General features: G+C 38.9%; 1 protein-coding gene and 1 pseudogene across 3 annotated transcripts in view; one reads left to right on the forward strand and one right to left on the reverse strand.

Annotated features, from left to right (window-relative positions):
- The window catches only part of DPH6 (diphthamine biosynthesis 6), a 213,049-nt gene extending 212,712 nt beyond the window's left edge, over positions 1–337 (reverse strand). For 2 of the 3 annotated variants that reach the window (XM_071214094.1, XM_071214093.1), the window contains exon 1: positions 138–260. In XM_071214094.1, coding sequence (XP_071070195.1) covers positions 138–160 — 23 coding nt within the window. In that variant the 5' untranslated portion in view covers positions 161–260. Of the gene's footprint in view, positions 1–137 lie in introns of all 3 variants that reach the window. The other variant, XM_071214095.1, reaches the window with a different exon arrangement.
- LOC111766173 (peroxisome proliferator-activated receptor gamma pseudogene) lies at positions 159–5,294 on the forward strand (annotated as a pseudogene).
- Positions 5,295–14,258: the final 8,964 nt, after the last annotated feature.

Consider the following 14,258-nt stretch of genomic DNA (forward strand, 5'->3'; position numbering starts at 1 on the left):
CCTGTGGCCAAGAGGAACAGCCCAGGCCCCGACACAAGGCTCTAGCAGACACGCCCCTTTTGTCAACGGCAGTTTCCGCGGCTGTACTGAAAGGGACCAGAGACTGGCAGAAGAGGAAAGCACCAGCACCTCGTTACCTGATAAGAGCCGCGACCCTCATGCTGGGCACTGGGCGCGTGCGTTTGGAAGAGCGGGTGGGAGCTGGGGTGCAGTCGCGCCGCGCCGTGGCCGTGACGCGCCGCGGGGCTTCGTTAGGCTGTTCACTCCGCTGCCTGAACGTGAATTGGCGCTGCTGCCCTGTGGCTCCGCTGCCCTGTGGCTCCCTGGGAGATACCCCAGCGCGGAGGATGCGCCACGTAGACGCTGTGTACCTGGGACCTGGACATTCCAGCACAGAAAAAAAAAAAAAAAAAAAAAAAGATGGTTAGGCACTGCCTAACCACCCAAGTGAGGGCACTGAAGTTGCTGGGGTAAGGGCAAGGTCTGCGTCTCAGAGCCCAAGGGCTGAGGCGCTGTATTTGTTTTGATGGCAGAATGTTGAAAGTTTAACAGGCTGCAAATTGAAACACTTGTGGACTTGCAAGGGTTGAGGAGCTTTGCCCTCACTCCCTCAAGTACGCCAAGAAACTATATGCCTCTTTTCGCTTTTTAGTTTATTTCTCCTCTGTCCCCTAAACCTGTGGAATGGGGAAAGGGGAGCGGTCCCAATGTGAAATCGAGCCCTTCAGAGATTGCGGTTATTTTAAAATCCGGGCTTGCCCCATGACGTCTAAGCCTTCTGTGTTTGCAGCCCTTTGTGCAATACAGAACTGGGCAACCTATTAAATAGTGTCACCAAAGAGCAGCGGACTTGCAAAAAAGAAAATCTAGCTTCTAACTTAATTTTCCTGGTATTGAGTACCTTTCCTCGGTCAGACACTGTTTTAGCCTCTTGGAATACATGCATGAGTAAAACAAAGATTCCTCCCTTTATGGAGGCTATAGGGGAAGAGGGGACAAGGGGCACACAACATGCAGATAAATCATAACGTATGTTAAAAAGTGAAAAGTGCTATGAAAACAAAAATTAGAAGAAAGTGGAGGGGCAAGTTTCAGAATTGAGTAGAATGGTCAAGGTATTCGCTGAGAAGGTGAGAGTTGAGCCGACTTGAAGGAGAGTTAACAATGTATGTAAACTGAGAAGTGTGCTCCAGGAAGAAGAAAAGGACTAGAGTAAAAGGCCTAGGTGTCTGCTGTGTTTATGGAAGGACAGGGCTGGCCATTGTGGCTGGAGCAGAATGTGAGCAAGATGGAGGGTCATGGGAGAAGAGGTTAGAATGATGGAGGGAGGCAGGTCATACTGGTCTTAGAATATAATCCAGGAGAGAAATGATGGGGCCTGGAATGAGGTAGTACTAGTCAGGATTCTGAGGAGTGGGAGGATTCCAGCTCTATTTTGAAAATAGAGCCAATACAATTAGATAGATCAGATGTGGGGTGTGAGAGGTGGAAAGCCATGAGGGGTGACGCCAATGTCATGAATTAAATAAGTTAATATATGTGAAGAATTTAAAATTGTACCTGTTACATAATAAGCATTCAGTTATATTACAACTGCAGTGGTTTCATTAGCCCCAATCCTACTCACAGTAGGAATGAGTAGAACCATGATAGTCTGCATACCAGTTTCAGCATCTAAAATGAGGGTGAATTGGATATCTGAGATTTCTTAGTTTTAAAATTCTATGATTTTAGATATTTACCAAGTAAGTCAAGTATTTAAGGAGTTTATAGTCTTGTTGAGGAGCTATGACAAATGCTTTAAAAAAATAATAATGGCATATTCTGAAAGTGTCACAATATGCAATGCCTGCATCACAAGCCCCATGAATTGAATGCATAGGGCATAGGTTAAGGATTACAGAAAGGACAGGGCTGGAAAGATGGGCAGAATTGAATAGAAGGAGAAGGTAGACCTTCAAAAAAAAAAAAAAAGATAACAAAACAGAAATGAGTGTGGTGTATTCAGTGATAGTGGACAGACCAGCCCATTAAGTTGCAAGTGGATATTGGAGAGGGGAAAATAAATTGGGTGGACAGAATGAGTGCAGATTATCCAAGGTCATAGAAAGCCAAAAGGAGGAATTTCAATACAAGCCGGATTACTCTGGCCGTGTTTGCCATCATTTTTTTGGGAGATTGTGTGAATTAGCAAGAGTTAACATGGTAAGGGATTTTGATGAAAAAGATTTAGAATACCCTCAAAGATTTACCTTGTATTTCTAGCGAGAGGAATGGGGAGAGGAGGTTAAACATTCTCTTCCTGAAGCCATAGCCTTCAGATTACACTGGTTTGTTTCTCTGTGGTAATTGGACTCTGTAAACCTCTGTTTAAGACATCTCCAACAAACAAGTTTATTATAGTGTGTATATTCTGGAATCCAGTTCTTTATTAGGATATCTATTGAGACCATTCTCCAAGGGCACCCAGTCTTTGCCTTGATAGTATTGCTCTCCTCCCCTTGGTTCATCCTGGTTCCTCTGTATTAAGTATCTTTTCTCAAGGTCCTCTCTCCTCCTTTAAAAAAATTTCTCTTGCCGCTTATCCCTTTCTTTTAAAATCTTTTCTGCCTGAATTCCCCTCTTGATTTCTATCAAATAATGATTTTTTTTCCTGGTCATCTAATATAAGCTTTTGTATCCCCTCACATTACTTTTACCATATGAGGCTCTGTGCTTGATTGTCCATCAAGGCCATCATAAAGGCAATAGGTTGAATCCATTCCAGCTTGAAAGGCATATTTGAATTTTAATATCAGCTTATAAAGATTAGTCTTGACTTGGCCATCAGAATTATTCCTATATTCATATATACTTTTTGGAGGAAGTTCTAAAATAGCTAACAACAAAATTAAAGCTTTCTTGACTCCCAGAAAAGTTATTTTAGAAACTAAAGGTTAGGTTATGTTCTGCCTTTTCCTATAGATAATTTTTCTTAAATCATTCTAATCACCTTATGTGGGTGTTATTCTCTTTGCTGAAATATTCAATGTGTCAGTTACAGTCTTCTGAGAAGCAGGAGCTAAGACAAACTTGGATGTGCAAGTGATGGATTGAAGAAAATACCTGTGAAGGATGAAGGAGAGGGAAGAGGAAAAGGCAAGGAAACTCAGACCAGAATGCATATTGTTACCTGTGAAAGCAGAAAGAGAAGGAAGAATAATTGGGAAGAACCTCAGATTGCAGTACAATTTTGAGAGAATCTCAGCCAGACCAATGGGGAGCCCTGAGTTAAAGCTGTCTATTAGAGAAATAACAAATTGGGTGAGAATGACCTAGTTTAAGTACCTCCACTGTGCTCAGTCATTGCCCTAGAACAGGTCCAGGAAAGTATGGCCTGGTGCATACTTGGCGGTGGATGTAAAAGTTTAGCAGCTGTGGATTCATGACAATGTTCAGGGTGTATCTCCTTTGTTCCTGTGGACCTCTCTTTCTAAGGGTAAACTTAGAAAAGGGAGATTAATAATACAAACTATAGACCCTGTCTTTAGTTGGTCTTGGAACTATAGCTGATACTCATCCTCTTCTATCCATTCTATATTCCTCTCCCCCTTAGCTACACCTCAGCAGATCTTGTTGACTTATCTGGTGATATTACCCAAATATTAATTCCTAAGAAATCTTAGCTTTCGTCTGTCATACCTTCTTACTCGAGTTGCTGTATATGTTCATTCACAGTTACAGTTGGACAAGGGAGTATCAAGAGGCACCTAAGTGGATTACATGGGTTCCCATGTGTGTTACTCCTTGCTCTAATGTATAAGAGCATCTTCATTTTCTCTAGCTAATCAATGTTAGTTATTCCTGTCTGCTGGCCCCTGGGTACAAAGAAACAAAAGTGCCCTGGTAGGGGGCTGGGAGCACAAGCATGGCCCAGGCCACACTCCTGATATCAAGCCCTTAACCACTGTTGATTTCTCCAGTATTTCTACTCCACACCAGGAAGCACTGTATTAACAATACCTGCCCCAGTGGTTGCTGATTATAAGTACAACTTGAAGTTCCAAAAGTACCAAAGTGCAATCAAAGTGGAGCCTGCATCCCCACCTTATTATTCTGAAAGGACACAGCTCTACAGTTAGCCTCATGAAGAGCCTTCCAACTCCCTCAGAGCATTTGAACACTGGGTCGGTGGAGATAAAGCTTCTAGGTTCCACTAATGGAGTTCGTGCTTGTGAAGGATACAAGGATTTCTTCTAGAGGACAATCATATTGAAGCTATGTAAGACAAATGTGATCATAAGTGTTGAATACACAGGAAAAGCAGAAATAAATGTTAGTACTGTCCATTTCAGAAATGCCTTGCTGTGGGAGATCCATCTAAGAAGGAGATGCTGTTGGCACAGATCTCCAGTGATATCAACTGGCTATACCCAGAGTCTGCAGATTTCAGCTTTGGCAAAATATTTGTAGGACTCATACATACATAAGTCCTTCCTGCTGATCAAAGCAAAGGCGAGGGTGATCTTGACAGGAAAGACAACAGACAAATTATTCTTTGTTATCTAAGACATGAATTCTTAATGATGGGAGAAGATAAAATCAAGTTGAAATATATCACTCCCCTCCAGAAGCAGAGTGAAGAGAGCACCCCATCTTCCAAGGGTGTCATTTTGGTAGGTGGAATCTGTGCAAGAGATCACAGTATATGCCAAAAGTGTTCCTGGCTTTGTAAACCTTTATTTGAGTTACCAAGTAACACTCCTAAAATATATTGTCTGTGAGGTCAAATACATGATGCTGGCCTCCTTGATGAACAGAGATGGAGTCCTCATATCAGAAGGCCAAGGATTCATGACTAGGGAGTTTCTGAAGAGCCTGAGAAAGCCCTTCGGTGACTTTATAGAGCCCAAGGTTGAGTTTTCTGTGAAGTTGAATGCACTGGAATTAGATGTCAGTGACATGGCAATATTTATAGTTGTCATTCTCAGTGGAGACCACCAGGTTTGCTGAATATGAAGCCCATTGAGGACATACAAAATGATTTGTTGCAAGTCCTGGAACTCTAGCTCAAGCTGAACCTCTCAGCTGCTTGACAGGCTGCTCGAGAATATGACAAACCTCAGACAGACTAAAAAATGTGAAGCTATTGCACGTAATAAAGAAAACAGACATAAGTCTTCACCCACTCCTATGAGAAATATATAAGGCCTGCTTGTATTAGCAAAGAAGTTCTGATTCACTGAAAAAATATTTCCTCCTAATTGCATTATTATTTTGAGGGAAAATATGACACCTAAGAAATTTACTGAGGATAAGCTTTTTAAAAAGTCAAGGTTTTAGTGTAATCTACTTTATGCATATTATTTACTTATAAAGATACATTTACAATTGCATTTTTTTAAGGAGGTACCAGAGATTGAACCCTGGGCTTTGTACATGGGAAGCAGGCATTCAACTACTGAGCTACACTCACTCCCCACTACAATTTCGATATCAAAATTACCATATTATGGGGAAAAAAATATATACCCTCTTGCAGTTATAATCTGTAGTTCAATGAGAATCCCTTCTGTGCCCCCAGCAAGAGAGCAAACATCCAGAGACCAGGACCTCTATCTCTGCATAGCCCATTATTGAAAGTTGTGAAACACAAAGTTCTCCAGTGAGTTATTGGGAGTGATGGTAATTGGGACCATTCTCACTTTCAGCTCTAGGTTCCCAGATCCATGTATTCTTACTATTGGAGAGAGAGTGCCATATAGAAATCTCTGATTTAGTGCCAATACTAGATCCAGAGGAATGGTTGTTGCCTCTGAGCTGCTGCTTTGGCTGTGATTTCAGTATGCCTCACCAGTACTGTACTAGTCTGGCTTTATCTAGATAGTGCAGTATGTGAAGCAATAATTAAATCCCATGGGCATGGGCCTTCCCCCACACCTCCTTCTGTGTAGAGTGAGTTCTTTTATGGATGCTTTGCCAGGTGGGATTCTTTTCTTGTAGAGGCATTCTCTAACAGTGGCAACTGAGGCTATGCAGGCAGACAGGGCCAGGTTCTAGTAACCCTCCTGTATTCAATCAAAGACTTGGGAGCACCCTAGGAGGAAGCATGACTTGGCATGAACGCCATAGTCCATCCACAGGTGTGGCAGCTAGAGGCCATCAGTCACCTGTGATCCCCACAGCAGAGTCTATTAAAGGGAGATCTGGGCAGAGGACCTCTATGGCTGCCACAGCAAGACAGAATGACTCACAAATTGACATAATGATGAGCATGAATGTTTATACTACTTGTTTTACATTGTTCCCTGCTAGAGTAAAAATGTAGAATAAAAAGTGAATACAAACCCAAGAATAGTATTTGAATGAGAGTCAACCTAAATTTGTGGAAGTCTAAATTATAAGCAACGATATTTTTAAGGAAATTCTTTAATTTACTTCCAAACAAATATACTAACATACTAATATTGAATGCTGTCAAAGATTTTTTAAGAAGACTCGATAGGTAAAACTCATTTTTAACTAGTAATATCCATTGCCTATAAATAATTTGCCCAGATTTCAAGAACCTTTGCTTCCGTTTTACATGGATAGTTTAAAGGAAACTTCAGACCAATGAATGTCAGCAAGTTAATAGATTTTTTAATCAATACAGTCTAAATAATACTTTTTATAATATACTGAAATGACTTGCCAAAAATTGACCTTTAGAAGGCTCTGTGAGCTCACTTCCTACATTCTCAAATGGATATGTATATATGGTTGTGGATTGGCATGTAGAACCAACAAAATAGGTGAACAGAGTATCAGCCCCTGAAAACCTAAATCTTTTGCCAGCTTACCTAAGGAAAACTATAGCCAAACACTGTTGCTAGTAATAAAAATTGTAAGCTGTCACTGAATTCTGCTTCCTTGGCAGCATATCTCAATGCACCAATTGATCAAAATTCAGATAATCAAGAGAATGCTACAGGTTCTCCTCAGAGAATTTGAAATGATTTAACTCTCAAAGCATTGCATTCTTCCTACAGGCATGCCATCTAGGAAGCCATTAGAAGGTTGTCTGGTGAGGATTTAGGAAAAAAAGTTATTATTTGGAGTTGAAATTTAAGAGTATCATGATATGAGTGTCTAGTGCATCTGAGTTAATAATGATAACTTTCTCCTAGTGCCTGGGGCCAGATACTCTTTTAAGTGTTTTGTGTATAGTGACTTATTTAAATATCACAGCAAATCTGTAAAGTAGGAACCATTGCTCTCCTTGGTTGCAGATGAAGAAACTGAGATGAAGAAGTTAATGACTTCCCAAGGACCTACTGCTAATAAGTGGCAGAACCATGATTCAAATCCAAGTCTAGCTTAAAGCCGTTCTCTTAACTACTACTATATTGTATCTGCCATTAAAATGGACAACTGATTATTCTGGCCAAAATATCCTATATACTTGTGAGACTATTGTCATCATTCACCTTCAGAATCTCCTTTTCCTGAAAGACACAAATTGTTTTATTATATGAAATGATATATGAGGTAATTATTAGACATTGTAGGTCTATGAGTCACTCTGTCTCTTTTAAGTATCTTTTTTTTTTTCTTTTTTCCTGTATGGAGAACCCCAAATTTAAAGGCTATAGGAGCCAGATAAGTAATGCAAATGAGTAAAGTAGCCTAGTTTAAGACAGTTTGGAATGGTGAGGACTATGGCAAACTACTACTCACTCATCACTTAGCTCCATTTGCCCTGTGCAAGTGTAGGCCCAATGTTACTAGGTATTCTAATTGTTCAAGAGGTGACAGAAATCTTCATTTTAATAAACTCTCTTCAATGTTGGAAGCTAATTTTTAAAATTGTAAACACTGTGCACCAAATAAAACATGTCTGTATATTAATTTTATAACTTTATTTTTATTTTTTTTAAAGATTTATTTATTTATTTAATTCCCCCCCCCCCCCCCCCCGCCCCGGTTGTCTGTTCTTGGTGTCTATTTGCTGCGTCTTGTTTCTTTGTCCACTTCTGTTGTCGCCAGCAGCACGGGAAGTGTGGGCAGCGCCATTCCTGGGCAGGCTGCACCCTCCCTTCACGCTGGGCAGCTCTCCTCACGGGCGCACTCCCTGCGTGTGGGGCTCCCCCACGCGGGGGACACCCCTGCGTGGCACGGCACTCCTTGCATGGTACGGCACTCCTTGCGCGCATCAGCACTGCGCATGGGCCAGCTCCACACGGGTCAAGGAGGCCTGGGGTCTGAACCGCGGACCTCCCATATGGCAGACGGACGCCCCAACCACTGGGCCAAAGTCCGTTTCCCTAATTTTATAACTTTAGAGAGCAGTTTTCATTCCTTTTCTTAGCTAATATTTATTGATGGCCTATCATATGTTCTTTATCAAAATTTTAAATGCTTACACTCTTTGATTCAGCTTTTCCACTTAAGGTATCTATCCCAATATATTACACTCATATTTCTGTTAAAATGTATAAAAAGATGTCCATTGCAGCATTATTTGCAAAATGGAAACAGTCTAGTCACCAGGGGCTTTGTGGTATTCATTTCTAGAATAGATCTGGCATAATAATGAGCCCTAAATATGTATTTGTTGAAGAAATATATATTTATGATTAATGAATGTTCATCAGTACAACTGTTAAATAAATTATGGTGCCTCCACACAATGAAATAGTGTGGTACAGTTAAAGAAGATGAACAATACTCCAAGACATATTTTCAAATATAAAAGGCAAGTTCCAGAAGAGCTTCCCATTTGTGTAAAAAAATTAAACGTGTGTGTATGCATATTTAAGTAGATATTAACATCTCTAGAAAGTTTATTAAAATATTACAGTGGTAACTTATGTATAGAAGAATGGGAGATAAGGCTTCTACTTTTTACTTTATATATGTCTGTATTTGACCATTTTAGAAGAATGGACTTAAAAGGACTGTTTAAGGTATTTAACCCCCCTAATAAATGCAAATAAAATAATAACATGATATCATTTCTTAACTTTCAGGTTTGTAGAGATATAAAAATACAACAACAAAAGGGATAGAGAACAATGTCAGGAAGAATACAGAGAAAAGAACTCTCTCAGGCTCAGTTGTCAAAGAAATATAACTTTTCTGAAGAGCAATTTGGGGCAATGTATTAAATCTTTAATGTGCATAAATACTAAGCATTTCCATTTCTGGGAATTTATCTTATGCAGAGAATTGGACAGTGGTACATAGATGTATGTACTAGAATGTTTCATGTGATGTTTATAATATTGAGAAATAGAAAAGCTTAAGTTCAGTAATTAGGGGATTGGTCAAATACATCTACCATTGTACATCTAGACCATAAATGTACACTCAATGCTGTAAAACATGAAATCATTAAAAGGGGGTGTTTGTATTTATTAGCATGTAAATATTTATATCCATAAGATGTAATATGATTGCATTCACATATAAAGAACACACTCATGTAAATACATAAGCACACATATGAGAGACTGCAGAATTATTAAGCACTTTGTAGTCAAGAATCCTTCAGTTTTGGGAAGCGGACTTGTCCCAATGGATAGGTCATCCGCCTACCACATGGGAGGTCCGAGGTTCAAACCCCAGGCCTCCTTGACCCGTGTGGAGCTGGCCCACGTGCAGTGCTGATGCGTGCAAAGAGTGCCGTGCCACGCAGGGTGTCCCCCTCGTAGGCGAGCCCCATGCGCAAGGAGTGTACCCCGTAAGGAGAGCCGCCCAGCGCGAAAGTAAGTTCAGCCTGCCAAGGAATGGCGCTGCACACATGGAGAGCTGATGCAGCAAGATGATGCAACAAAAAGAGACACAGATTACTGTGTGGCTGACAACAGAAGCAGACAAAAGAAGAATATGCAGCAAATGGACACAGCAGACAACTGGGGCAGAGGGTGAGGATGGGGAAGGGGAAAGAAACACAAAAAAGAATCCTTCAGTTTTAATCTTGGCACTGCCACTTAAACTTCATAATTTGAGACATTTTTCTGAAAATGTATTTTCTTAGTTTTATCTGTAAAATGGGGTTAAAAATAGCATTATCTTGTGACATATTAAATGAGATAGTCCATTATAATAATATAGACTTATTTTACATAGAAATCTGGAAAATATTCATCAACATTGATGGTGATTGTCTCTGGGTGGCAAAATTGAATGGATTTTTTTCTTTATTTTTATATTGTTTGAACTTTCCATAATGAATGTTTATCTATGTAAATAGAGTAGATGATACTTGGAAGAATGAATGGATGGATGAGATGGAAGGAAAGAGGGAAGAAAGAGCAGGAGGAAGGAAAGAGGGAGGAAGGAAGAAAGGTTGGTTACCTGACTGCTTCAGGCTAGTTCTTACAGGTAATATCTTTATGAAGTCCTCATCTCCGTAGGTTCAAAAATTCAATTATCCATTTCATCCGTGTAGTTCATACTGTAGGGAACTAATGGAAACTATGTGCTAATTCATGAAAGACTCATAAAAAACCAGAATGACACATGCACAGACATACACACACTGTACACACACACACATATACATAGAAAAACATGCCAGAGAGACAGGGCTATTACACATGACAGCTCATTCTTTTGCCAGGGGGAAAACACAAATCAGAAATACCAAATCTTTCATCAAAATCTTGCTTGGTAATTTGAAACCACAATGAGATACTACTATTCACCCTAGAATAGCTTAAGTTAAAAGGATTGACCATATCAAATGTTGACAAGGATATGGAGCAAATGGAACTCTCATATTGATAGTGGTTATGCAAAAATGGTTGAGCCACTTTTGAAAATGGTATGACAGGACCTTATAAAGTTAAATATACTTTATGATCCAGCAAGTCCATTCCTGTGTATTTATGAAACAAAAACATGTCCACACAAAAATGTGTATGTGAATGCTTACAGCAGCATTTTAAATAAAAGCTAAAAATATGAAGCAACCTAAATATCCATCAACTGGTGAATGGAAGAACAACCTGTGGTATATTCAAATCATGGAAAACTGCTCAGCAATACACACAAAAACATGGATGAGTTTCAAAAACATGCTGTGAAAAATGTCAAAAGCAAGACAGTGTTTTTTATGATTCTAATTATATGAAATTTTATGAAACTTTAGAAAAAGAAAAATGATAGGAAACCCATCACAGTTGCCTGGATTTAGGGGTGGGGGGGGGTCATAAAGTACAAGGGGCCTCAAGGAAACTTTTTAGGGCAAGGGAACTGTTCTACACTTTGGTATGCAAGTTAGCAAAATTCATCAACCTTTATACTTAAAATCAGTGAAATGTATATGCAATTAATAATAAAAGTAATTTGATGTGGGAAGAGTCAGATTTTATCTGGTAAATGATGTTATCCCATTAATTTTATTTCTCAGTATACTCATTTCTTTAATAGGAAATAAACTTCAAAGGAGATGTTCCAATGATGGGGCATCATGTTCCTTTCATTCTTTTTACCAAACAGTGGGAGTCCCAAACCTTCTGTATCAAAGGGGTTTTAACTAGAGTGAACCGAAGCGAGCACATAGAGTGAATAGCTAGTTAAAAGTGGGGACAAAGGCACTATCTTAAAACTGGATTTGTATATTAAGCACACTTTAGGTTGTGAGTTTATATGGGAGGATAATGAAAATTATAGAAGGGCTAAATCTTCCCAACCATCTTTACTGGCACCTGTATTTTCCGATATTATATCAATTCAATCAGACACTAGTCAGTTATAGTGTATCTGAAAGGAAATTTGTGTCACACATTGATATTATTAGCAGCATATTTTAAAAGTTTAAAGGTAAGATTTTACTTCTGCCAATTGATAATCTCTTCATTGCTTTACTATATTCAATTTCAGAGAGATAAATACCATATTCTTAACTTAGTTTCCAAATTCTGGCAATCCATTAAAGTTTAGAGCCTTATCCTCTTTACAACCTCCATGTATTTATTTAATAATTTAAAATGTAATAAGAGTTCAGTTTTTAGCCTTGTTGTCCTTCTTATGGAATTTGACTCTAACAAAGATTGGAAGTCCATTGTATTAGTTAGCCAAAGGGGTACTGATACAAAATATGATAAATCTGTTGGTTTTATCTATTTGGGGTAGGAGCTTACAGTTACCAGGTCATAAAGCATAAGTTACTTCTCTCACCAAAGTCTATTTCCACATGTTGGAGCAAGATGGCTGCCGACATATGCGAGGGTTCAGGCTTCCTGGGTTCCTCTGGTCTCAGCTCCTCTGTTTTATCCACATGATCAGCTGTAGACTATGAGCCTCTCTAGACTTTGCCTATTTCCACAAGGTCAGCTGTAGACTATCAGGTGAATGGCTCTGTCTCTGTCCCCGGGGTTTCTGCTGTGTCTAAGGAGCCGTTTCTATTCCTGTATTCTTCTCCTGGCTCAGGTCCTCTCATCCTGGAGCTTGCTTCTCTTTCCTCTGCATGCTGACTTCCTGGGGCTCCAGTTTAAGACTTCAACATCAAACACAAACATCAAAACTCCAACATCAGAAACCCTCAACTCTATCCTTTGTCATGACTTTTATATATGAGTCCCCACCCACCAAGAGGTGGGGCCTCAGCACCCTAATAATGTGGCCCAATCAAAGCCCTAATCATAACTCAATCATGCCCATGTACAGAACAGGTTACAAACATAATCCAGTATCTATTTTTGGAATTCATAACCATATCAAACTGCTACATCCATTCCAGTATATTCCTAATACTACAAAGTGTAATAGGTTTTGGAGGCAGACAAACCTGGGTTTGAACTCACTATTCTGTACTTTGATTTTTCACATATACTTAGAATATTATTCTCTATTGTTATATATAGATTGATCTCATTCTTTGTAATCACTCTATAGTAAAGAAAAAGATTTTTGTAAAGTCTTTATCAAGGACTCCAGGATCTCTGAATTCTAGCTAAAGTGGTTGGGTGAAGGCCTAGAAACTATGATTCAAATAGAACTAATTTTTAAAATGCTGGACACCTCCATCTCGAGTATGATCAAAACTAAGGCCTTCATCTTGGCATGTTACACTCCAAACCCTTTCACCTCAACTCATACTTCTGCCAATTTTTTTATTTTAAAGGGCATGATCCATCCATTCTGGTCTCCAAGGTATTTCTTAACTTCCTCCTCTCCCTTATTCTTCCCCAATCAGTCACCAAGTATCATTGATACTACTGAAGAGGTTTTTCAGTAAACTGGAGATGGATGATTAAAGTCTTTTTGAAGTTCTTTATCACCTCTTCAAGGTATTGGGAATAAAACTAATATGTATATCCAATACCAGTCGCCATTGTCAGATTTTACCTATACAGTTGCATTACAGAAGAACATTAAAGACTTTTAAAATGATAAATTCATATTTTTAACATCCCTCTATTCAAAAAGCTTCTTTCCAGATTCTTAATAATTTTGTTATCATTCTTCTTTTTCAGGAAGATGTTTCAAGTCTAGGGGGATATATAGAGTTGTATAACTATAACTTGGATTTGTGGATTGTCTTTCTTTGACAAGCTTCAAGTATTTTAACAACAACTGCTTCATTTATCCTAATACTATCTCTGTAAAATGGTTCAAGAAGATATTTTCTTTCCAGTTTTACAAATGAAAGAACAGAACAGATATATCAGGTAATTAGTGCTTGGCCACATGGTGTTTTAGTGGCAGAAATGGGACTAGAACCCAGGTTTCCTGACTTACAAGTAGACTATAACTGTTGGAATCATAAAACTATTCTGCAATATTTGAAAAGTATTGACATATGCTCTCACACTTTCTGCATTTCGATGACTATAATAATAATCCATTAGAAAAAGAAAGAATTTATTCCTTTGAAAATCTCTATGGAAAAGAACATTTTGTAAGAATTGTAAAGGATGCTTAATGAACCACTGAACTCTTCTGTAAAATGATCTTAAAATGTAATGACATCAGGCCCAATGTTACACCTGTTTTTTTCCCTCTAAAATATTGTCAAAACATATAAACGCTGCTGAACCCTAAATCAATTATTTAAAACTGGTCAATGACAGCTTTGAAAATACTGGAAGCATCATCAACCTCATGCCCATCTGGCATTTCTTTTTCATCATGGAAGATATATAGCCTGCAGTCATTCAGAGCAATAGCTCACGGCTCTGGTAAAATCATAGGAATAGCCTTTTCTGCCCAGCTGAGTATTTTTGAGTACTTAGATGAATCCAAAATTCCAAAAAAGCTAAATTCTAAATGGTAACTCAATGGCAAAT

The sequence above is a fragment of the Dasypus novemcinctus genome, chromosome 3 (assembly GCF_030445035.2).
Source record: "Dasypus novemcinctus isolate mDasNov1 chromosome 3, mDasNov1.1.hap2, whole genome shotgun sequence".
NCBI lineage: Eukaryota > Metazoa > Chordata > Mammalia > Cingulata > Dasypodidae > Dasypus > Dasypus novemcinctus.